The sequence below is a fragment of the Triturus cristatus genome, chromosome 3_1 (genome assembly GCF_964204655.1).
Source record: "Triturus cristatus chromosome 3_1, aTriCri1.1, whole genome shotgun sequence".
NCBI classification, from domain to species: Eukaryota; Metazoa; Chordata; class Amphibia; order Caudata; family Salamandridae; genus Triturus; species Triturus cristatus.
The window spans coordinates 641,282,703-641,308,251 of NC_140583.1; the positions used below are offsets into that span (position 1 = coordinate 641,282,703).

The 25,549-nt window shown below is 47.0% G+C and overlaps 1 protein-coding gene across 1 annotated transcript in view; it reads left to right on the forward strand.

Annotated features, from left to right (window-relative positions):
* Positions 1-25,549, forward strand: part of MEGF11 (multiple EGF like domains 11) — a 1,813,102-nt gene that overhangs the window by 1,465,727 nt on the left and 321,826 nt on the right. Inside the window, exons 14-15 of the mRNA XM_085644629.1 lie at positions 7,715-7,861; positions 19,586-19,720. Of these exons, the coding sequence (XP_085500755.1) occupies positions 7,715-7,861; positions 19,586-19,720 (282 nt within the window). The remainder of the gene's footprint in view (positions 1-7,714; positions 7,862-19,585; positions 19,721-25,549) is intronic.

The window sequence follows — 25,549 nt, forward strand, 5'->3', positions numbered from 1 at the left end:
TCAGAGTCCAGGTGTACTCCTCCCACCCATCTGGATGTAATCTCTCTATTCACCACCTGGCTGCCCAGCCTGTCTCCTGGAATTCCCCAGCCCTGTCACTCACAGAAACCAGACAGCAGATACACATCCTAGCAGAGGCGGGCTGAAATGGTTAGGCAGCAAAGACCAACTTTCTAAAAGCAGTATTTCCAAACACAGACTATTAAAATAAACCTTACTAAAAGATGTATTTTCTTATTCTGAGTCCAGGCATACTAAACTCAAATTTCTACCATGTTCTCTGAGTCTGCTGGGATTATAGTGTGTAATAATTCCAGTAGCCCATTCTGGCCTATGGAGAACAGGTAGCCTTGCAATAGTGAAAAACGAAAATGGCTGTAATTCACTATTAGGACATGCCACACACATCAGGGCTTGTCCCACCTTATGCTTACAAGGCACCCTGCCCTTGGGCCTACCATAGGGGTGACTAACATGAAGTTAAGGGAAGGTTTAGGGACTGGCAAGGGGGTGCACTCGCCCAGTCAGCATGACAGTACCAGACTGCACGCAGGCTCTGCAATGGCAGACCTTAGACATATTTTACAAGGCTACTTCTGTGGGTGGCACAACCAGGGCTGCAAGCCCACCAGCAGCATTTGGATTTACAAGCCCTGGGCACTCCTGGTGCACTGTACTAGGGTCTGACAGTAACCCAAATAAGCCAATCATGGAATCCAATCAATACAGCAATTTACAACAGGGAGCACTTGCACTGTGGCATTGGTTGGCAGTGGCACAGGGCTCTGAGCAGCTAACACCAGGAAAAACATGAGGCACAACGACAAAATTTGGAAGGGATACCCACGCCAAGGTGCCAGGTCTAACAGTCACCTTAATTTCTTTCCCTCGCAACTACTCTAACGAACCCTGCCCATGGAAATAGGAAGAAGACTACAAAACGACTAGATATGCCATTAGATGAAGAGCGTTGGTCTGTGCGGAGCCTCTTATTCGTTTTTAGGTCTCGCCTACGCAGCGCGCATGCGCTGCTTAGGAGGACCTTGAGCCGGCGCTCTGCTCTTTTTGCAAGCACATACTTGTGCTTGTGGCGGCATGCACCTTGCGGGAGCGAGCAGGAGCGCGCCCACAAGCACGAGTATGTGCTTCCAAAAAGAGCCGACTGCGCGCGCGCGCGCGCACGCACCACTCCCGGTCCAGCAAACACACAATTGGAGTGCCAGCAGTGTGTTTTGCTTTTATTGTGACAAGCACGTGTGTGCTTCAAAATAGCAACATTAGTTATTCACTCGTGCACAGCTATCATTTACTTTGTGTTTTGCTTTTACTGTGACAGTTTTCTCATCACTTCTTCCCTCGTGCTCTATCTTGCTTTCTTTTTTTTATCATTCACTCTGTGTTTTGCCTTTACCTTTTCTCACTATTTGTCACCACGTCCACCACGTCCACCACCACTTCCACCACCACCACTACCACCACCATGTCCACCACCACCACGTCCCCACCACCACGTCCACCAACACCACCACGTCCACCACCACCACGTCCACCACCACCACCACGTCCACCACCACCACTTCCACCACCACCACTACGTCTACCACCACCACCATGTCCACCACCACCACCACGTCCACCACCACCACATCCACCACCACCACGTCCACCACCACGCCCACCAGCACATCCACCACCACCACATCCACCACCACGTCCACCACCTTGTCCACCACATCCACCACCACGTCCACCTCCACCACCACCACCACGTCCACCACGTCCACCACATCCACCACCACCACATCCACCACCACCATGTCCACCACCACATGTCCATCACCACCACCACATCCACCACCACCATGTCCACCACCACCATGTCCACTACCACGTCCACCACCATCACGTCCACCACCACCACCACAGCCACCACCACATCCACCACCATGTCCACCACCATATCCACCACCACATCCACCACGTCCACCACCACCATGTCCACCACCATGTCCACTACCATGTCCACCACCACCATGTCCACCAACACCACCACATCCACCACATCCGCCACCCCATCCACCACCACCACGTCCACCACCACCACGTCCACCACCACCATGTCCACCAACACCACCACGTCCACCACCACCACCACCACATTCACCACCACGTCCACCACCATATCCACCACGTCCACCACCACCACCACATCCACCACCACCATGTCCACCACCACCTTGTCCACCTACACCACCACATCCACCACCACCACATCCACCACCACCACGTCCACCACCACCACGTCCACCACCACCATGTCCACCAACACCACCATGTCCACCACCACCACATCCACCACCACGTCCACCACCATATCCACCACCACCACGTCCACCACCACCACCACATTCACCACCATGTCCACCACCATCAGGTCAACCACCACCACATCCACCACCACATCCACCACCACCACATCCACCACATCCACCACCACCACCACCACCACGTCCATCACCACCACATCCATCACCACCACGTCCATCACCCCCACGACATCCACCACCACGTCCACCACCACCACGTCCACCACCACGTCCACCACCACCCTGTCCACCACCACCACATGCACCACCACCACAACCACCATGTCCACTACCAGGTCCACCACCACCATATCCACTACCACCACTTCCACCACAACCACGTCCACCACCACCACGTCCACCACCACTTCCACCAGCACCACGTCCACCACCACGTCCACTACCACCACCATGTCCACCACGTCCACGTCCACCACATCCACCACCAACATGACCACCGCGTCCACTACCACACTGTCCACCACCACATCCACCACCACAACGCCCACCACCACGCCCACCACCACCAGCACGTCCACCACTGACACAACCACCACCATGTCCACCACCACCATGTCCACCACCACGTCCACATCCACCACCACCACCATGTCCATCACCACCATGTCCACCCCCACATCCACCACCTCCACGTCCACCACCACCACGTCTACCACCACCACGTCCACCAGCACATCCACCACCACAACCACCACCACCACGCCCACCACCACCACCATGTCCACCACCACCATGTTCACCACCACGTCCACCATGCCCACCATGTCCACCACCACCACATCCAACACCACGTCCACCACCACCACGTCCACCACTGCCATGTCCACCACCACCACGTCCACCACCACACCACATCCACCATCAACAAGGCCTCCACCATATCCACCACCACCATGTCCACCACCACCACGTCTACCACCACCATGTCCACCACCACCATCATGTCCACCACTACGTCCACCACATCCACAACCACCACCACGTCCACCATCACTACGTCCACCACCACCACATCCAACACCACCACGTCCACCACCACCACTTCCACCACCACCACGTCCACCACCACCATGTCCACCACCAACATGTCCACCACCACCACGTCCACCACCACCACGTCCACCACCTTCACCACCACCACCACCCATGACAGGTAAAGTGTCACTGGAGGGCAGGGGTAATCGTACCCATGGTCTCTGCTTTGTATACCAAATATTTGATCCTGTTACTTAGGGTTGAAGTAGGGTCATTTGGTATTTTCTTGCAGTTGTTTTCATCTTAACAGAGTCTTAGGCATTTTTTATAGTTCTGTCTTATGATCACAATAGCACCACCCTTGTTCGCTGGTTTTATAGTTATCTTTGTATCATAAGCGAGAGTGTTGCTAGCCTCCTTTTCATTCTTAATGATGCTTTGGAGGGTGCTTTTTTCTCTTATGGTACATATTTCTTTGAGGGCCACTTGTTAATAGGTCTGAACTTCTATGAGTATTGCTGAAATAGAGTGTTGAAAGTTGAAGGGTTGTGTATTCCTGTGTTGATCTCCTGTGGTCTCTCAGATTTATCATTGAAAAACCGTGTGTAACTGTATTTTCCTATAGAAGGTTGAGTGTTTACATTTTAATATAAAAGGGTCTAGCTTTGGTGTGGGTACAAATTCTGAGACAATATTCAGAACTTTTACTTCAGTTGTAGTGAGATGTCGGTCTAATAAACTATTAGGTCATAATGTTTGCGTTAGGGCTCTTTGCTGTGCTCCTCGTTTGAATATGGTTCTCTTTCATCCATTGCACGTGTGCTCAGATTCCTCTTCTTTATGTTCTATCATTTGCCTCCGCCATATCCTAAAAAAAGGTTGAAGGTTCTTGGGGTGCATGTATCTGGGAGGGCATCTTCAGTTTGTGGCTGCCAGAGTTGAGGATGAAGGGTAATACAATTGTGCCGGGAAGTACCCAGTATTGCCTGGTGGTCATGGTGTTTCAGAGGGACCCCTTAGCCCTCCAAACCCCCTGTTACTAATCTACCTTCCCCTGCCCCGGGGCCCAACGTTCTTCTTTTATACCACTGGACTCTCACAGAACCCAGCACGGCCCTTCAGTGAGATGCTGCTGTAATCCTGCAAGAGGTGTACCGTGGGATCATGCATACTTCACTTGTAAATATCTGTAATGTTGCTGTGTAACAACCATACAATGTTCTTTCTAGTACTGTTCCAATTTCATGTGTCTATCCACATCCTCTTCTGTAAACCAACCTAGCCGAATTCCACACACCATTCTGTCCCATGAATAGCACCTAGATATACCTGGCAATGCACTTAGATGCTCTTTGAAGGTAGGGAAAATCTGTTCCAATGCCTTTTTTTATGTTTTACTTGTAATGGTGCTAGTGCTAATCATGGCACAGATATTGTAATCAATTTACATGTTGGGAATGGGGTTATTAAATTGGTAGGGTGTACTCTTACCAACTTAATAAATCCACTCTGTCTAGTTTAACACACAGGTGTGGAAGAATATCAGTTCAACTCCTAGTAGTTGTGGCACAAGCCGCAGGCAATCCTGAAAAAATTGCATGTTACATTCAAGCAGTACCTACGGTTTCAAAGTAAAGAACACAAAACTTTAAAATTCCTATCTAATTTAGTAAAACAGAGAAAAATGTATTAAGCAACAAACACCAACGTCATTAATATCGGTTAAGGGGAACCTGAGATATGGATTTTTAAGGTTTTACGGAAAGAAGTGCCAAGAAAAGTAATTAAAGCGCTAATCAAAAATCAGTGGTCATGGTTGCCCAGGACTTAGTTGTGATTTTAGGCCAACCATGATGGAGAAGAGGCCAGATACATCAAGCCAGTCTTTCCATTTTAAGTTTTTAGCTGCAGATTAAGTTTCTGGAATGGAATTCCAAAACGTCTACTCGGGATAAGTCCAAGGCTGTGGCCAGCGAGTGTCCATCAAAATTGGGTACGTTGTTTTTCAGCCCCCACTAAAGATATTGGTTTTAGCTCCAAATGCTCTGAGCAGGATGAAACTGGATATTGTAGCTGGTGTGGTTGCTTCACGAGTCAGCCAGAATTTCAGGCAAACACTGGTCCAAAGTTTTACCCTCTGACATAGTCCCTTTTTTGGAACTGAAAATTCTGTAGCAGTGAAATGCTTGAAGCTGGAGCTGCACGGGGCTCCACAAGGAAAAACACCTTCACTGTGAGGTCTCACTGATCCAGTGTTCAGCACAGTAAAATGTTCAAAGTCAGAGAACCTGGATTCCTTGCCTTCAATGGGTGCAACGTCCTTGGGCAAGCCTAAACACCTTGCCGTGGATCTTGGGAAAGGGGATAATGACAAAATCCCAACCATTTTCAAGTTGTTGGAAAAGTTCCTCCTGGTCAGTATTGCAGTCTCTAGTTCTTCAGGGAAGGCTTCTAAGCAACAGGTCTCTTTCCAGCAGGTCTCCTTCATGATCCAGTCCTCTGTGGTCATCTAGGTTAAGATGTTCCTTCTGTTGTTTCCCTGGAAACTGGCAAGCATTTTAAGGTTTGTTGAATTCTTGATATCCTGACTTGAATTTAACATGGCCAACTTTTTCAATAATATGCCTGATTTTTGGATATCTGCTGTCCACCAATAACATATCTAATGTAATCTTATCTCAATGTTCTTGCCTTTTATGGGGTAAACAATCAAGAATTTTGCTTAGAAATGTTCAGTTGTAATTTCAGCTGAAACTAAGTGTGTTATCATAGAACAGGGATCTCCCGTCTTCTCTACGACAAGCGCTACTTCTGATCGATGAAAATAGTCCAGAGCTACTTATGACTTTCACAATTGTTCCAGCAATAACCACATCAGAGACAATCACAATAATGGACACACCATACAGAATTACAAGTAGTGGCCACCCAGATGAATGTCGCAATACTGGGTGATGCCAAAATATCCTATCCAGGATACTGACTAACACAATATCATGACTGTATGTATATAGGTAAATATAGATTTACAGTTTTAAACTCCTCATCCACGTTTCTTGAAAATATACATCTCCAAGATAAATAGATGTGGTTAAGAAAGTAAATTAACGATACCTGCCTTTATATACTTGCCTTCATGATAATCTCTTAGTCTATATGTTGCACACAGTATTTTGTCTGGACGAAATTTGGAACTCAGTGCTGTAATTGAGCTCCATCCACTCGATGCATAAGATGGGGCTGCTAACAGCAGAGTCAGAAAAAAGCTTTACCATAATAAAATGCCTCCACATGGCTGATAACAGAACAGTCACAAAAGTAAGTGCTAGGAAATACTAAAAACTATATATTTATATCTAGGCAACTCGGTATGAGCTATTATTGAAATAGCAGTTTAAATATGTTTTGGATTTTCAGCCTTTTTGTTTACCAACCTCAGCATATCAGTTTCTCAAAATGTTTTTTTAAATCAAATATTCACTTTCCATTTTGCGTTCATACATTCAAGGAAAATCTTGTATGTTCTTGCAAAGTGGCATTTAATATGACTGGAGTAGACCCTCTGAAGTAGGTACTGTCCCGGGCTGCACTTCAGAGAGCTCCTGAGCTCCCCGTTGGAGACCCCTGGCCTACAATTTTCAGTACAACAAAAAATTGCCTGAAAATGTCAGCGTTTTGGGGAAATATTATCACATTTTCTATCAACGTTCCACATTTTCCATCTAAAACAGATTGGAGGAAGCTGTGCTGGCAACATTCTGTCCATATTAATTACAGCAATTAATACACCCCAGGACGATATGGCGTGATTTATAATGAATGTTAAGTCAGTCTGTGTTCAATCAAAGGGATGCAGATGCTAAAATAATATTAGGTGGAATGGCAGCAGTGCCAGACCATACAAGCTGGGAATCAGGGGCAACTCCCCCTTAACTCTCTTGATGTATGAACCCTCCCTCCTATCCACCCAACCGAGCCCTCCCACCTTCACACAGTTCGAGGCTGACTACTTACTTTGTCCACACTGCTCCTGTTGGAAGTCTCCAGCGTTACATTTCAAAGAACTGCCTATCTTTTGATCTTTAGAAAATTTTACACACAAAGGGAAACATTCTACACAAATATTGTAACCTACGACTGCAAACTTCGACAATTTAACTATGAGCCTTCTACAAAACCTACAGAAAGTGCATGGATTCAGAGTATTTCTACCTAGGAAAACCACTTTGTTCTGCATTATACAAAAACTTAGCAATAAATAGAGGCTGCACATCATTGTATTGCATCAGAGTGTCTATTACATAAGGTTTGCACATTTGATAACACATAAGAGTCCATTTGGTTTTTTCCAGGCATCCATTGCGACAACGTCTGCACCCAGGGGCGGTGGGGGCCAAACTGCTCTATGACCTGTAACTGCGACAACGGAGGCTCCTGCGCCCCAGAGGATGGGACCTGTGAGTGCGCGCCTGGATATCGGGGTGCCATGTGCCAGAGAAGTAAGTTGTAGAGCCCTTATAATAAGGCCTGAAGGTGCTCACACTCCTAGGTCTTATCACTGCAAACACTTCGAAAATGTATGATATTCCCCCACAAACCATAACAACTATGTATCCTCGCCTGCTCGCACAGGGCATGTTGTGTGCTTGAAATACTCCACCCTTGCCTTACCCCGATCTGGTAAACAAGGTCGATCTCTCAGCTCCTCAAATTCACATTTGGAGAGGTAAAAGTGCCAAGATGTCTTGTTTGCAGGATCACAGCCCTCCGTTGAGGCACTCCTGCACTAGCCTACCCATGTCTTTTTGCAGTCTGTGCCATCTCAGGCGGTGAGATTGTTTGGTGCACGATTCACCACAGGGAAGATATCATCTTCCTTATTATAGCTAATCATTCTGCCAGTCAGACCGCGTTCGTTTATTTGCCTGGGAATAATTTAATATGTGGGGTGCCACAGCTTTTCTGTTTTTTCCCTTATTGCATATGCAAGAGGAACATCAGCTGTTGCGCTCTTTGAGGCGTCGTGTAATGGCATGCTTTCTCTCATCGTCTGTACTTTGGGTTCTATTTAGCAGTGTGTTTTTTTGCCTTTTTAAAAATATTTTGAATACAGATGGGGGCGGTTGCCGTGTGTACTATATCAGACAAACTGAGCCCAAACCTGTGCCTGGGAACAGTACTTTATGTAAGGAATGCTCATTTTTATTTAGAAATACAAAAAAACATTTGAATTAAAAAAAGGAAATGTAATTTTCTTGAAGCATACAGTAAACAATAAAATTGACGTGTTCCTATCAGGAAACCGCGTGTGTTTCCTACAGTGGTTGGAAGCACACAGTGTTTATTTAACCCCTTCAGTGCCCGCCCCTTTCCCCGCCCTGTGCCGCGCCTTTCATTAGCGGGCGGGGTCTATGACGAGCTGGGCTCGTCATGGGCACAGCGCAACCGCGGCCCATGACGAGTCCAGCTCGTCATGGGCACTGAAGGGGTTAAATACCCTCACACACTAATAGTGCCCTTGGTGTCATGCTTCATCATGGGGGTCTCCCCGCCCCGCTGCGGGACGGGGCGTGCTATGACCTACGACTACGTGGGAGCACTGATTTTCAGAACTATGGGGCTCATTAGGATGGCGTGCGGACAAGACCTAACGGAGATGGGATTGCCCGCCAGATGTGCGGCGGTCCCGTGGGGAAGATTAGGATGTGTCCGCCACACTGGCGGGCGCATCCCGCATTTCTGACATTGCGGCGGGCGGTACTTTCAGCAGAACCCACCGCAATGGCAAAAAGGCATGTTGTGCATGCAAATGCAGGGGGGTACCATAGGTACCCCAATGTGCATCCCCTACCCCCCCAATACCCTGGCGACCCACAACGGGCCCCTGCATTCAGTTACCACATGCCTTTCCATGGCAAGGCATTTCACTGCATGAATTGTAATATGGATGGCGGTGTCTTGCAGACACCGCCACCATATACATCCCCTTTTCCGCGCCCGGCGGAAAAAAGGCGGACGGTCTTTCCGTCCGCCGGGGTCCACCAGGCATGCGGGTGGACGAAAATGTTGGGCGGATCACCACCGCCATGCGGGCGGTGGCGATCCGCCCGACATACTAATCGACCCCTAAATGTGGTGTAGGAAAATGTGTGTGGAAGGGTCAGGGGTGAGTGATAAAGGTGTATTAAAAAGTACCTGGCTCCTATGGACTAGAAACTTTAATATTCCTTGGAGCTGGTACTGTTAAAAGAGTGGGTTGGAGGTATCCTGATTTAATGAGCGATCCCTCCTGTGTATGTCAACATGTTTCGAAGCTCACAGGCTTCTTCTTCAGGACAAAAGCATACACTTTTATCACTCACCCCTGACCCTTCCAATCACATTTTCCTACACAACACATAGTTCTGAAAACCAGTGCTCCCACGTGGTCATAGGTCGTAGCACGCCCCGTCCTGCAGTGGGGCGGGAAGACCCCCATGGTGAAGCATAACACCAAGGGCCCTATTGGTGTGTGAGGGGAATTTAAATAAACACTGTGTGCTTCCAACAACTATAGGAAACACATGTGACCTGTGAGTAAATGTTTCTGAAATCTATCTAAGGGTTGATCTCTGTGTTTTTGAAACATTTCTAGAGGAGGATGTATCCACCTCCAGTGCCCTTTTGGACACTACCTATTCACTCCCTCTTTGTTTTTGTACCTATCAGGAAACCTCCTGTGGTTGATTACAGTCTTCAAACATGAATTGAAGGCAGATATGTAACAAGTATTAATAAACCCAATAGGTCTTACATATAAAATGGAAGTGCTAAGATCTTGTCTTCCGCAATGCTTGTTCGTAAAGCATTGTTTAAAAAAACTTTTAAAAAACAATCAAATTACTGAGGGCAAAGCAAACACTTACATTAAGGGATCTCAAAACTGAACATTGAGTTCAATATTTTAAATCTTTTTTAAGGGCATGGTTATTTTTTTCAAATGCATACAGGAACTCTGAACAGAAGTTAAAAATCCTATTACACTGTTAAAAATAACATGCATGATTATCTGCAGGTACTTAAAGAGCATAACATCTGTCTGAGAAAGTGTCAGAATTGAAAGGAAAATGCTTGTCATTTATTTTCCATATGCCTAGTAACTGGAACAAATGCTCCAGCTATTTGGTGCTCTGTAGTAGCTCAGGCAGTTGATTTATGGGCTTCAGGGAGAAGATAATTTTTTCTAGTCAATCTTCTGCTTCAAACACAGGTTCAGTGAGTACTGCAGCCTCTGCCTCCCAAAGAGCCATCAATGCTGCCTATGGCCTGGCCTTTCAACATGTGGCAGGAGCTAAAGGCTAAATGAACAATAACATCATAAAGCCTGCTTTTTAGTTAGACCTGGTAAAAATACATTTGTTGCTGTCAAGAGCTGGTCTTCTTAGTGATGCTGTTGATGACTTCCTCATATTATGCATATAAGGCTGCCTATCTCCAGAGGCAGGAGCGGATGCCAGATTGGAACTGGAGTCTGGAACTGCTCCAGGGAAAAAAAATAACAAGAAGGAAAAAAACTAGAGCCCCCCAGAAAATCCTTCAGGCTGGTCAGAATGCAAATAGGGTATCAAGGTGAAGGACTGGAGTCTGTGGAATCCATGGAAACCAGGAGTGAGCAATGGATAGGAAACAATTGCAGCGCGCTTGGACTTCCAGTGGAGTTATTTTTATAGCGAAAGAACAGGAAATGAGACGGTTAAAAAAAAGGTCGACAATATGAAATTGGGACAAATTTCACAACCTTGACAATAATAAATATAAGCCAAAAATATCAAATTAGTCAACAATTTGTCTAAAGAAATTACCAGTAGATGAATTTACCCACTTTTCTTAATACATTTTGGCTTCTTGCATGCGCCATATATTAGGAGTCAGCATGCAGGAAGTTGCCCCATCATGGCCTGTGTGTGGAAAACACATTAGAAAAACATTGCGCTGGGCCAGGATACCACGTTCTCGAGTAGGCACAGCAGGCAGCTGCCGTGGTCCCCATATGCGGGGCAAAGTTAGGGAAACAATCCTTGCAGTTGCTGTGGTTTTACAGACGAGTTGGGAGAGATGTGGAGCAACATGCAGAGTGTAGGTGGGTAGGGATGTGAGGAGGAAGGAGGATATGGGGAGAAAATAAGAAAACACATGAACTCTCAAGGAGGCCCGAAGAAAAAGAAAAAGTAGTTTGCCAATATGAGCGTGGAGCAATGCAAATCTTCCAGTCAAAAGGATCGTAAATATGTTGTGCTCCAGGGAAGGGCCAAACTCAACCACCAAAGAAAAGTAATCAAATAAGAAGCAAGAAAATGAGATTGTCAAGAAAGCCAAAAAATGATAAGCAATGGCTGATAATGATAAGCTATATGTAGGTAAAACCTAAAAATATGCAGACATGCTGTAAACAATTGAGAGTGGCCCTGAGGAAAACAAAACTCAATGGGATTGGATCAAATCCCTGAGCGAATATCCAGATGGTGCTCCAGCAGTACTGAAACCACAGAAGGGCCAGAAAAAAATGCAGATGATTGAACAAATTCTAGAGGAGTCTCATTTAAGATTGCAGCCCAGTTAGGCATATGTGAGTGTGCTCCTCTGATGGGGGTGTCCACATTTGCCAGACTTATCCTGCCAATTTTATTTTAACTTACAAAAGTTTTAAGCCATTGAAAGAAGGAGGTTTTGGAGGAGAAAAGCAACTTTTTGTTTAGGCTGTCATAATTTGGATCATTGCGAAGGACTCATTTGGAGCACTGAGTGTCCCTGTTTGCAGGCGCCACTAGGAGTATGGCATCCAGCTCTGCAGATCATACCGGAAATGTGGTATCATTTTCTGAAGGCCACTTCAGGAGTATTGTGTCTATTTCTGAAGATCACATCTAGATTATTATGTCTATGTCTGCAGGCCACATCTGGAGTTTGGTGTTCATTGCTTCTGGCCGCATAAGGAGTATTGTTTTCATTTCCACAGTATCCCTTTCTAGACGGATATAGATGGATTAAAGACAGTCCAAGAAGAGGCTGCAAAACCTGCGGAGAGTTTCCTTCAAGAGAGATATGTTGCCGCCCTCTTTGACTAGCAGATAGATAGTAGACAGTGTCTTTGCAAGTTTGGGGGCAATGTTATCTTCAAGAATAGATGAGATACCCCTACCAAAATCAAAATTATCAAGATAGGATAAATATAATTAACTACGTCACAAGACTCAAAAGACTCAGGATCAATAAAGTTCGAAGCCATGAAGGTTTATTAAAGTGCAAAATATAAGCCAAAAATAATAGTTGATCAAAATCATGGTAAACCAATATAGAAAAGTAGCTTAAAGCTCAATCAAATGCAGCAAAACACCTGACATGAAGTCAAGTCTGAGCAAAAATATTCTGCGTTCTCAGCAAGAGATAGAGTAGTAGGGTTCGCACTTTAAGTCAGACAAACCAGACTCAATAATGCCTCACCTACTAAAAGGAGTCCTATAACAAAATATACAGCAAAAATTGCACTGTCAGCATAAGTTAATTAAACTGACAAATCAGAACACAAGATGTAATGAAGCATTTTCTAACACCTAATGCAACCCCTTTTGACCTCATGTTATTGGATGTGTCAGTACAAATCTAGTTACACTCAAAACAATGATAGCCTCATATTATTAATAGGCCTACAGTGGCTCAGGAGGAAAGCTCTTGAATTTGTTACATAGAAAAAGAAAAATCCTCACCGGAGTTCTTCGAGAACAGCATTTCAACACAGAGAGGCACATTTTGCTATGTGCGATGAACTCATCACATGTGTGTTAGACTATTAAGGATGGAGGTTAATCTTAATGTGGGCCTAGTTTGATCAAGCACAGGAAAATGTAGCTCTGTAAAGTGCAGTGTTTTTGTTTTAGTGTAAAACGTTTCTTAACGCTAGGCACACATTTTTTAATAATTCAAAATCATCTCTATCTGATGCAAGAACTTACATCATGTAGTAAGGCCATGAAAAAAAATGATAGAGACCTTTCAATACTGATGAGTTTGAACAAAGCAGAGCTGGGTGCTATGTTGAAATCGTGAAGTTGAGAGATAAGGACTGTTGGTGGGGTTTGGGATCTCAGTACAACCATTATAAAGGTCTTCATCATAAATGTGGGGATTCCCCTGTCAACAAGAGTTGTTGTGTTCAAAATCAGACTGTGGCGGGTTGAATGAAGCGCGGGATCACAGGGTGAAATGCAAGGGTTTTTTTTATGTTAAAGACTTCCCAGCAGTCCGATAAGGGAGAGCAGTTCAACACAAAACACTTGTCCCTGAAGCGAGGGTTCCAGACGTTCTCGGGGAATAGCTGCTCAAATCCTGGTTCTGGTCTGGTCGTTCTTGGGCTCTCCCAGGAGCGTGTGGGGGAATATAAGAAAAAAAGAAAAAAAAACACAGCCTTACTCTCAGGCGATTCGTGAAGAGACTGGGGAGGGGACGTGAGGGAGCACCATAGGGGCCTGGCGGTGAGTGTACAGGGGAACCAGCACCAGGAATACCTCTGACCCGTAAGCAGCGGATACGCCGTCCGCTCGCTTTCCTGTCTGCCCTGGGAGCTCTCAACCACCCGCACCGACCCCCAGAACCGCTCACGTACCTGCTGAAGCCACGAACCTCCTGGTCCGTGGCGGGGCGCAGCGTGGGATAGGCCTTCTGGCTCCTCGATGTGTGGTCCTTTGTCTGGGCACGGCTCCCCTGGGCTCTCCGCTCTCTCTCCGCGTCCGGTTCTTCCGCGTTCTCCTCCCGGCGTCTCAATGTCGTTCGGCTTCACTTCCTCGTTGAGACTCCACCACCTCTGATCAGGCGAATCCTATCTTGTAACTTGTGAGGGGGTGGGGTCTATCGACGAAGAGGCGGCATCGTTGTTAAAGGGCCAGAGCCCGGGCAGGTCAGCCGCATTAGAACCGCCACCCGCGATCCCGATATCTGGGGGCTGAAAGGGAGAAGAGGAGGGTGGAAGAGGTGAGTCTGGGGGGCTCTCGTGGGGAACAAGGGGTAAACCCTGACACTCTCCTCCCCATGAGTAGTCCCGTTCGGGGACACACCGGACCCGGGAGAGGAAGTCTGCTTGGAATTGTCAGTCCCCCTTCGATGATAGACGCCAAAAGTAAATGGTTGAAGGGACAGAAACCAGCGCATCACGCGTGGATTGTTAGACTTGTTCCGGGTCATCCATATTAGCGGAGCATGATCGGTATAGAGCTGAAACCGTCTACCCTCCAGATAATAGCGCAGTTTTTCTATGGCCCACTTTACGGCAAGCACTCCTTTTCTACAATTGGGTAGTTCCGTTCTCGTGGAAACAGCTTCCGACTAACAAACAGGATGGGTCTCTCTGTACCGTCTGAGGCTACTTGCGACAGGACGGCTCCTATGCCATTCTCAGAAGCATCAGTCTGTAGGATAAAAAAGGCAAGTCAAAGTTAGGAGAGATTAACACGGGTCCACTAGTGATCACCTTTTTCAGGCGATTTATGGCGTCTATGACCCGTGGAGAAGGGTGCAGTAGAGATTTGTCAGGGGTTGATTTTTTTAGGAGTTCTGTCAAGGGGGCTGCTATATCCGAATATTGTGGGATAAAACGTCTGTAGTATCCAAGAAGGCCCAAAAAGGCACGGACTTCCTTCTTAGTAGTAGGGATAGGTGTTTCAGTGATGGCCCTGATTTTCTCCTTCTGAGGTTCAATACATCCATTTCCCAGGAGATACCCTACATATTTTACTCAGTGAAAACCTACAAAGGACTTTCCAGCGTTGATGTGAAGGCCAGCGGCGTGTAGCTCCTGCAGTGCCCAACGACAGTGTTCCAGGTGTTTTTCCCAAGTGGGGCTGAAGACCACTATATTGTCGAGGTAGGCCGAGGAATACTCTTGATGGGACTGCAGGACTATGTTCATCAACCGCTGAAAAGTCGCGGGGGAGCCATGTAGACCAAAAGGCAAGACCGTGAATTTGAAAAACCCATCAGGGGTGGAGAAAGCGTTTTTTTTCTGATCACTGCTTCGTAGGGGTACTTGCCAATACCCCTTGGTCAAATCGAAGGTGGTGGTGTACTGGGCGTTTCCCAGTCTTTCGATTAGCTCATCTACTCATGGGAGGGGATAGGCGTCTAAGGTGGAGATGGCATTAACCTTCCTGAAGTCGATACAAAAACGAATGGAACCATCAGGCTTGGGTACTAGGACAATGGGGGAGGACCACTCGCTTTGTGAGGACTTAATTACCCCCATTTGCAACATTTTATGTACTTCGGTGGAGATGGCTGCCCGTCGGGCGGCCGGGATTCTGTAGGGCTTTTGTTTAATGACCTCACCTGGCCTGGTGTTTATCTGGTGTTCCACTACGGCTGTCCTTCCTGGAGTATCGGAAAAGAGGTCCTGAAAAGGAAGGAGGACATCCAGGAGTTCCCTGAGTTTTGCGGGGGTAGGTTCTGGTTTACCCCCAACTTTTCTAGGGTGCAAGGACAACTATTCTCCATGAGGGAGATCTGCTCGTTTTTCGGTGGAGGCCCTATCCATTTCTTCAATAGGTTGATGTAATAGGACTGGGTTTTCTGCGGGGTTACTTGTAGACGATAAGTGGTCTGTCCCAGTGTCCCTACTACTCTATAGGGTCCCTTCCACTCGCTTTTTGCCTTAGTGGCAGAGGTGGGTAATAACACCAAGGCCCAGTCGTTTATGTGTAAGGAGCACATTTTCTTCCCTTTGTCATAGTGGCGTTTTTGTTTTGCCTGATTCTTTTCAAGGTTTTGATGAGCTAGATCTCGCAGTTTACCGATCCTGGAGCGTAAATGCAGGGAGTATTCTAGGAGGTCCTGGGAATTATCGTCTTCCTTTTCCCAGGTCTCTTTCGTCATCTCTGGCAGAGTCCGAGGTTGTCTGCCATACAGGAGTTCGAAGGACGAACACCCTAGGCTACTCTGAACCTGCCCTCGGATGACGAACAAAGCCAGGGGAAGCAGACGGTCCCAGCTCTTTCCTTCACTCTCCAGCATTTTCTTTAAGGTTAATTTCAACGAACCGTTATACCTCTCTACTAAGCCGTCTGTTTGCGGGTGATAGACAGAGGTTTTAATGTGTCTAATGTTTAGGAGTTTGCAAACTTGAGTCATTATTTTTGACACAAAGGGTGTCCCCTGGTCTGTCAGGATCTGTAGCGGAAAACCCACCCGGGAAAAGTACTCTACTAGCTTGTCAGCGATAACGGGGGTAGTGGAAGTCCTAAGGGGAAAAGCCTCAGGGAACCGGGTGCAATAATCCACCAAAACCAGTATGTATTGATAGCCCTTTGAGGAGCGTGGTAGGGGTCCGATAATGTCCATACCCACGCGTTCAAAAGGTTGGTCAACGACGGGTAGGGGTTGTTGGGGAACCGGGGTTGGTCGGTACGAATTTTTCAACTGACAGACGGGACATTCTTGACAATATGATTTTATTTGGGCATAGATGCCGGGCCAATAGAAGTGTCGTAATATGTTCTCGGTTGTCTTCTGGGCCCCTACATGACCAGCTAGTAAGTGGGAGAGGGCGAAAAACATGACCTGGTCCCGGAATGCCTTGGGTACTAATAGTTGGGAAGGAGCTGTAGAGCTAGGGAGCCTGTAGAGGAGTCCGTTCTGTATTTGGGAAGGTTGGGAAGGACGGGTTAAGGGTAGGCGGTCGGTTCCTAGCCTCTTGCCAGGCATAGAAAAGGGTAACGTCATTGGTTTGAGCCCAGTGGAAGTTCTTGTCTATTTCCCAGGGTTCTTGTACCAGAAAGGCAGGGGTGTCTTTGGCTGTGGTGGTCGTCTGTATGGCCTTCCAGAAGAGGGAAAGAAAGTCAGTATTGTCGGTGCACAGTATGATATCCTCAGGGAGATTAGACATAAGACCCACGGTAACATGCGAAGAACCCTCCTTCCCTTGACAATAAATGGGGACCCTGGCTGTAGGATAGAGGCGCACGTCTCCATGAACACATCTTATCGCTACCTGACCCCTTGGAATTCTTTGTTTCTGGGTAACCAAATGGCTTCTAATCATGGACTGTCTACAGCCGGAATCCAATAGAGCAGAAACGGAGTGGTTGTTCACTTTAACACTTACGTAAAAACAGGCGCCCATCTCCGCCGAATACATATAAGTTACGGGGCACGTAGCTGACATCCATAGGTTCTTTGGTCTTCCGTCGCGGGCAGACCCGGGCAATATGTCCCCACTCACCACACTCAAAACATTGGGGTTGACGAGGAACGAGTGGTTCTGGCTTTGGGGCTCTAATCTTTTCAGGGTCCTTGATAGGACGGAGCGGTTTTCGGGGTAAGGTAGATGGTTTCATCCCCTTCTACGGCTCCCAGAGGAGCGTACGGGGTTGTGCCCTTACAAAGGAAGAGGCCATGTCCACGGCTTTTTCTATGGTTAGGCCGGCATGTTGTCTCAGCCATCTTTGGGTGGCATACGGGAGAGCTTCCAAGAATTGCTCTAGAATGACGGCATTCATGATGTCCTCCTTAGTCTGTTCATTGGGATTAAGCCATTTTTCTGCAGCCACCTTCAACTTGAAATACAAGGTCTTTGGGCTATCGCCTGGGACCCCTTTTTCTCGACGGAAGCGTAGGCGATATGCCTCTGCATCCATGCCCAAGTGATCCAGGATTACGGCTTTTACTTCTTCATAGGGGGTGACCCCCCCTGCGTTGGCTACCTGGTAGGCAGCTTGGGCTTCTCCTGACAAGAGAGGGGCTAGGAAAAAGGGCCATTTAGTGACCGGTCAGCCCGAGGCCCGAGCAGCTCGCTCAAAGTTAAGAAGAAATGCATCGGGATCCTCTCCTGCGAGGTATTTTTGCAAGGACACAGTGGGAGGCGTGGCGGATGTCCGGTTTGCCCCTTTGGTCCCAGCGGAAGACGGGGTCTCTTCTACAACACGTACCCGGATGTCTAGTTGGGTGTTCATCTGGTCCCTGAAGGTGTCTCTATCCGCTTGGGCGCTGGCGAGCTGGCGTTCTACCGCCCACTCCAGCTTCTTCTGCCCCTCCACCAGGTGTTGGATAAGCACCTCCATACGTGCTTCTTCACTGGTGCGTTATGCCCGCATTCTCCACCATGTGTGGCGGGTTGAATGAAGCGCGGGATCACAGGGTGAAATGCAAGGTTTTTTTTTATTTTAAAGACTTCCCAGCAGTCCGATAAGGGAAAGCAGTTCAACACAAAACACTTGTCCATGAAGCGAGGGTTCCAGACGTTCTCGGGGAATAGCTTCTCAAATCCTGGTTCTGGTCTGGTCGTTCTCGGGCTCTCCCAGGAGCGTGTGGGGGAATATAAGAAAAGAAGAAAAAAAACCACAGCCTTACTCTCAGGCGATTTGTGAAGAGACTGGGGAGGGGACGTGAGGGAGCACCATAGGGGCCAGGCGGTGAGTGTACAGGGGAACCAGCACCAGCAATACCTCTGACCCGTAAGCAGCAGATAAGCCGTCCGCTCGCTTTACTGTCCGCCCTGAGAGCTCTCAACCACCCGCCGCCCCGACCCCCGGAACCGCTCACATACCTGCGGAAGCCACGAACCACCTGGTCCGTGGAGGGGCGCATCGTGGGATAGGCCTCCTGGCTCCTCGATGTGTGGTCCTTCGTCTGGGCACGGCTCTGCTGGGCTCTCCGCTCTCTCTCCGCGTCCGGTTCTTCCGAGTTCTCCTCCCGGCGTCTCGATGTCATTCGGCTTCACTTCCTCGTTGAGACACCACCACCTCTGATCAGGCGAATCCTGTCTTGTAATGTGTGAGGGGGTGGGGTCTATCAACGAAGAGGCGGCATCGTTGTTAAAGGGCCAGAGCCCGGGAGATCAGCCGCATTAGAACCGCCACCTGCGATCCCGATGTCTGGGGGCTGAAAGGGAGAAAAGGAGGGTGGAAGAGGTGAGTCTGGGGGGCTCTCGTGGGGAACAAGGAGTAAACCCTGACACAGACACAGAATCCCAAAGACCTTTGAAAGACATTTATGAGAAATAGATAGTGGGGCAAAGAAATGCATATGTAGCTAGGGCTGACAGGGAAAAGGAAGAGGTAATTAGATTGGGCTGTCTTTAGTTGCCCTCTGTCTGCATGTCTCTATGGCATCAATCCTGATAACTTTGAAGCTTGATGTTAATTTAAGTTGATGGGATTGCAGTACTGTAATATTCTGAATCCACTTCTTTGTATCATTTTCAGTTTGTTCGCCTGGGTTTTATGGCCATCGATGCAGCCAAAGCTGCCCTCAGTGTGTGCACAGTAATGGACCTTGCCACCACATCACCGGCCATTGCGACTGCCTGCCAGGGTTCTTTGGCTCACTCTGCAACCAAGGTAGGATTTTTCTGGAACATTGACCACAAATGGGCCAGCAACAGTTGTATCCACGATCAAATCCATAAAAACCCCACCATAATCTCATCCACTTTTCCAGGTGTTAAGCAAGCCTTCATTCCATCTAAAATCCCATTCTCTAATCACAACCACCTTCCCATCTATAATCCTCCTCATTGACACATCTATAATGCAATCTCAGATCCTATCTTGAATCCTCACACTGGTCCGTCCAAAGCCCCACCCTCCATCGCAGTTATATTTATAGTCACCGCCCCATCTATTAAGTGACATTTGTTTTTTCCTCTGCCCCACCACTGCTGATATCAGTTAACACCAGTGGCTGCATTCAGTTATTCAATGAGATGAGTGCACTGGCCTCCGCCTGTTGAAAAACCTTTCATATGCATCTCTCGCCGCAAAGAATTGAGTATATCAAAGGATGTTAAAATGACCCGTATATCATAACGCTATTAGTTTCAGATCTTTAAAGATGGAAGACCAAGACAGTAGTCACAATGCATCCTGGCTGGTCTGACATCTTCAATAGAGTTTTGTGTCAGTCAATAGCAGCAACTAGTGCAGTCAACCTTCAACACATAAATGCACTATGCTTAGGGGAATGTCCCTGATACCTACACTGCTCCTCTGTGTCCTGGCATGCACTGAATTTGTTGAGCATGAGGGACTGCAATGTGGAAAGAACCTGTATGCGAAACCTCCTTCATTTTCTGCAGATATGGCCAAGCTTCAATACAAGCTCATTCTGGTACTTTCTGTCAAATGTCTTGCCTTTCTTTTGGTCTACCAGTTGGTTTCCATGGTTACTGGCCAAAAGAGGGTTGATCACAAAGTCTGAAGTTTAAACAAGTTTCGTACTAGCCTCTGGATGCTGTTCATCACTATAAGGTAGGCTTATTATTCCTCTTTATATAACCTGGTCGGTCTACAGAGGCAAGCGGGATTCATGGACTGCAACCTTGAGTCACATTTGCTAGCTGGGCCTGCATGATGTGGGATATCCTAAAAAAAAACCTGCTGCTGTTCCAGCAACAAAGTAAGAAATACATACCTTTGATGCCCATAATCGGGTATGTACAAAGATAAAATTCAATAGGAAAAACAAAGGAAAAATGGAGACAGATGGATAATGGGATTTGAAAGGTGTAGGAAAAGTAAAAACATCATCAGTAAGCATGCAGTTGACAAACAGTACTACCTAAGCAAATGAAAAAACAAAAAGCAATGAAAAATGTCACCAACAAAATAAATGATAAATAAGATGCTTTTAAATGCATTGAAACTTCCACAATAAGGAACAAGCATTGCAAAGCCAATAAGTCTTGCCCATGTGAGAACTATTGGCTTTTCGAGTGTCTTTTAGCCATGTTGTAGAGCAGCGTGGCTAAAAGTTATAACACAAGGCACAATGACATCAAAACGAGAAGCTAAACAAAAGTGCTATGAAGTGGCAAGCGCTGGCCGAAACATATCGCTTTTTTTTCTTATGACGGATGGGGGACAGCACAGACAACGGGGGGGGGAGAGAGTGGAAGGGATGATGAGAGGGAAGAAGCAACATATACAACAGGAGGGCTGCACTAGCTGGAAAGAAAAATACTGTCTAAATCAAAGCAGCAGAAGGAATCTAATCAAGATTAAGCAATCAGTACTTGGTCCATGTTCCAGAGAAAAGAAGAGGAAGTGACGCCAGCACACGCTGCTCAAGAAGAAGGCCGCAAATGAAAGTGACATTGAAGCCCACAAATTGTAAGCAATGGGTGAGCCTCTTGTAAAAAATAATATCTCTTGCAAGCGAGAACGCATGTGCTGTCGCTTCATTGGCTAAACAATGAAGATTATGAATTCATACGTTTTTATTTAGAAATGTCTCCCATATGCTTGGCGAAAATTCAGATCGTGTGGGGGACATTAGTTGTGTCGTTTTCAGAAGTATGGCCTCATCCCGTGGGGTCTATCGTTGAAAATGACAGAATCGCCAATGGGTCCCCAGTGCCGCACTGGCAGCACAGAAAAATGTGCACACAAAAGTCAGACAACCCAAAAGGTAGTCATACAGCTTGAATGATGGAAACGGCGTCTCTGCCGCCACAGCTGCAGCCAGCCTCGTTAAAATGAGGCCTTGCAACGGAGCTCCAGTGCTTTCACGTGTGTCTCTGATGAGCTAAGAGGCTCACGTGCAATAATACACTGTTTCAAAATGTCTGTCATCCTCCAAGCGCTCTCCGTGGCACTCAGAGTGCACTACTTACAAACACGTAGAATCGTTGCTGTTTCATCAGTAGCCATATTTTGTTTTTATCAGGTCTGTTCTGTGGAGCTAAAATTAAAAGTTGGTATTCTCTTATTTTTTTGTTACAAAACACCACAAACCACCCCCAAAAAGAAATGAACAAACGGGCACACCATTTACAAATACCAAATACGGTTCTAAAAGCACCGTTTTGCATGTATTCTAGACGAAAGCAAATAGCTCCACGGTGGGTAGTTTAACTAAATCAAACTATTTTGTTTGGGAAGTGCCTAAAAAAATATATTCAGCAAATATCAGGCTATTTGAAACTTGGATTACTAGTTCTTTCATTTTGAGTTCTGTTTTTATGCATTTTATTCCCTGGAATTTTATAAGATTCGTTATCTGACTTGTGTGTTTTGTTAAGAGCATTGTCTCAAAATCTGAAAATTAAAAAATACAATATTAATAATAATAACATGCGCAGCTCCCTTTGATAGAGCCTTGTATTTTCTCTAGCTCCATATAAAGGGGTTTAGGGTGGAGGAAATGCTCTAACACGCGTTCCTTAGCAATCCCTGCCTTCCAGAGGCTCTAGCAAATAACTGCAGGTACCTCTTGTGCAGGGCTTTAAGTGGGATGAAAAAACTGGGGGAGTCTCTCAAAGGGGCGTGGCCACTGTAATTAATGGTGTGGCTTAAAAACACCCAAGCTAAAAATCTGTACTTAGCATATTGTGCCGCCAACTGGTATTTTGCTGTTTCTGTCATTGCATCTAGATATATGATACAACAAGTAACATCATACCTACAACAAGTCAAGACTATTGGCTTTGTCAATGGTTGTTAGTTGCATAAGATAAATAAGCAGCAACTATGGCTTGTATATAATATTGAAAAAGCTTCCACTTAAAGCCCTGGTGACATCACCACAATGTTGCTGCTCCGGAGTTTAAAAAAGAGAAGGGAAATCCAGAGGGATTTCCCTTCCTCTACAACGCTCAGAAAAAAACGGACCGCCTGTGCCAGGGCACAAAACAGAGCCGATAGAGACCTGTTTCGAGGCCCCCTTTAAAAAACTACCAGTGCTCAGACCCGGTGAGACCCAGCCCACTTAAAGCCCTGCTCGTGTGTATACAGAACACGCGGCAAGGGCGGCCGTTTATAATGCGTAGGGAGCACCATGGTGAAGTCCTGGTCGGGAGTGGTTGAGCATGCGTACACCTGTGAAGTCGTGGCTTGTTTGTTACATAAAAACGCAGCACAACTATCCACCTTCTTACCTGGTGTAACGAAACGTACCCTGCAGGGTACGTGGACGGGCCCCCTCAGGACTCAATCTGGAGCTCTCCAGCCGAAGTGCAGTGCTGAGGGGCCCCCCTCAAGGTTGTCCCCCCCAAACCGCCCCCGCACCGTGGGGGCTGCGGGGCCTGTTACGCCCCTGAAGGAAAGCAGACATCTGGAGGAGATACGTCTTTCTCTTCAGTAAGAAGACAGGACCAACCCCTGAAGCATCAGCATCCCAAGACTAAAGTCTGTCTGCAGAGGTAGGCCGAGGCAAACCGACCCATATGTGACACCCCAATGAAGCGCATATTGTCTTGCTCATATTAGGAAGGAACCGAAGCCGCTGTTCTCGCATACTTCGTAACAAACAACCCAATTTCTTACAGATCTTTCAACAAAACAAAAGGTGCAACACAAGTTGTGGTGTGCACTGTGGAAATATAAGCCATAACTTCCTCTGCCAAATAGATTTTAACATCTAAACAACCGGCCTCAGGAGCCTGCACTACATCTTTCATAAATGTCTTCACTCTCTCTGCAACCCCATTTGAAGATGAACTATAAAATGCTGTCATCAAAGATCTGATACAATGATGAGTCAAAAATCTTTTTTTCTTCTCAGGAACGAAATAAGTTCCATTATTGTCAGATGTCTAGAACTTTGGAACACATGCCACAATAAACATATCACTAAGAAACGTTTCGACCTAATCATTGGTAGCTGCCGCTACAAATCTATAATAAATCCATTTTGCAAAACGATCACGCATCACAATTAGATACCTCATATCTGGAGACTGGAAATAATAAACAGAAAAGATTCATTAAATCCACAACCGCCTTCGTCCACGGATTACCAAGGAATTTTACACTATGCAGTGGCTTCGCTTTACTTTTACAATGTTTAATAGAGGACAAGCATATCTTGTACACATTGGCATACCGTTCCACATGGCTGTCCATTCCCGGCCACCAGTACGTACAGCAGAGCTCATAGAGCCAGGACCCCACAAGTAGTCCCCCGCCCCAACCCCCGTACTCCCACAATCAAAATTTCCAGAACATGAGTGTGGGTAGAAAAATGGCCATGTTTAATAACTAACACATATTCATAAACATGACAAGATATTTTAACTTCATTTCAAAAATTCAAACTTTACATTTTTAATATTTACAGGTGTTACCGTTGATCATAACCACCGGTTATGAACTATCTACTTACTCCAGCACCAAGGGGCCCTCTGGCTTTCTCCTCTTAACTGAGAACCACGCAAGGCGCAACCCACCTGCGTCCTTCAGCGGTGAGCCCCTAGCCCTCAGTCCTTGTCCGTTCTTTCCAGGGCCCACCCCTCTACCACCAGGCTGCCAAGGAGGCGCTCATGGCCTGGCGCCCTTGCCTCCCCAGCCGGTGTCCCCATTCTCTCTGCGAGGAGCTTACTGTCTCTCTCCTCAGTGCTGGCCTTGGGGGTATGTAAGCCCTGTTCTGAAGACAAACAACCACTCCAGCATAGAACTGAACATCTCAAAGTACTTGCATGACACTGCGCAACCCATTGGCATACACTTGTCGTAGTAAAATTGCCAATTCAGCTGGAAACCCAGCAAATGATAGTCATCGGGGTGAACTGGCAATAGCCGGAAAGCGGACTCAATGTCTGTTTTAGCCATGACGGCGCTGGGCCCTAGGACACGCAGCCTCAGCAGTGCCGCGTCAAAGGAAGCATATGTCACAGAGCAAAGGGACGGGTCAATGGCATCCTTCACTGATGCCCCCCGCGGCGCTGACAAGTTGTGAATCATCCGGAACTGGCCTGGCTCCTTCTTAGGAACCACGCCCAGCGGTGAACACACATACCCAGGCAACAGAGGAGCAGAGAACGGGCCAGCAACCCGCCCAAGCACCCTTTCTTTATCGACCTTCTGACTAACCACTGCAGGGTGCCTGCGCGCGGACTGTTGATTATTGCAATACCCCAACGGGGGCACAACTTGTGCCGGAATGTGGAAGCCCATGGAGAAACCCTCATACAATATCTTGGATGCTTTCCTATTCGGGTACTGATTCAGCCAGAAAATCAGCTTCCCTAGATCAACTGGCGTGGGCAGCTCACTGTTGTGGGGGTTTAGACTCTCTTCCCTTTTCTTTGCACTTCTTAATACATTTAAACTCAGGATGGGAAGGGTGGCCGCAGTAGGCACAAGCGTGTTTGAACTTACATGCCCCGGGGGGCCAGGTACACGTCTTCCGATTAAAAGACCAACATGTTTCTTCCCTGTGTCCCCCTGGGA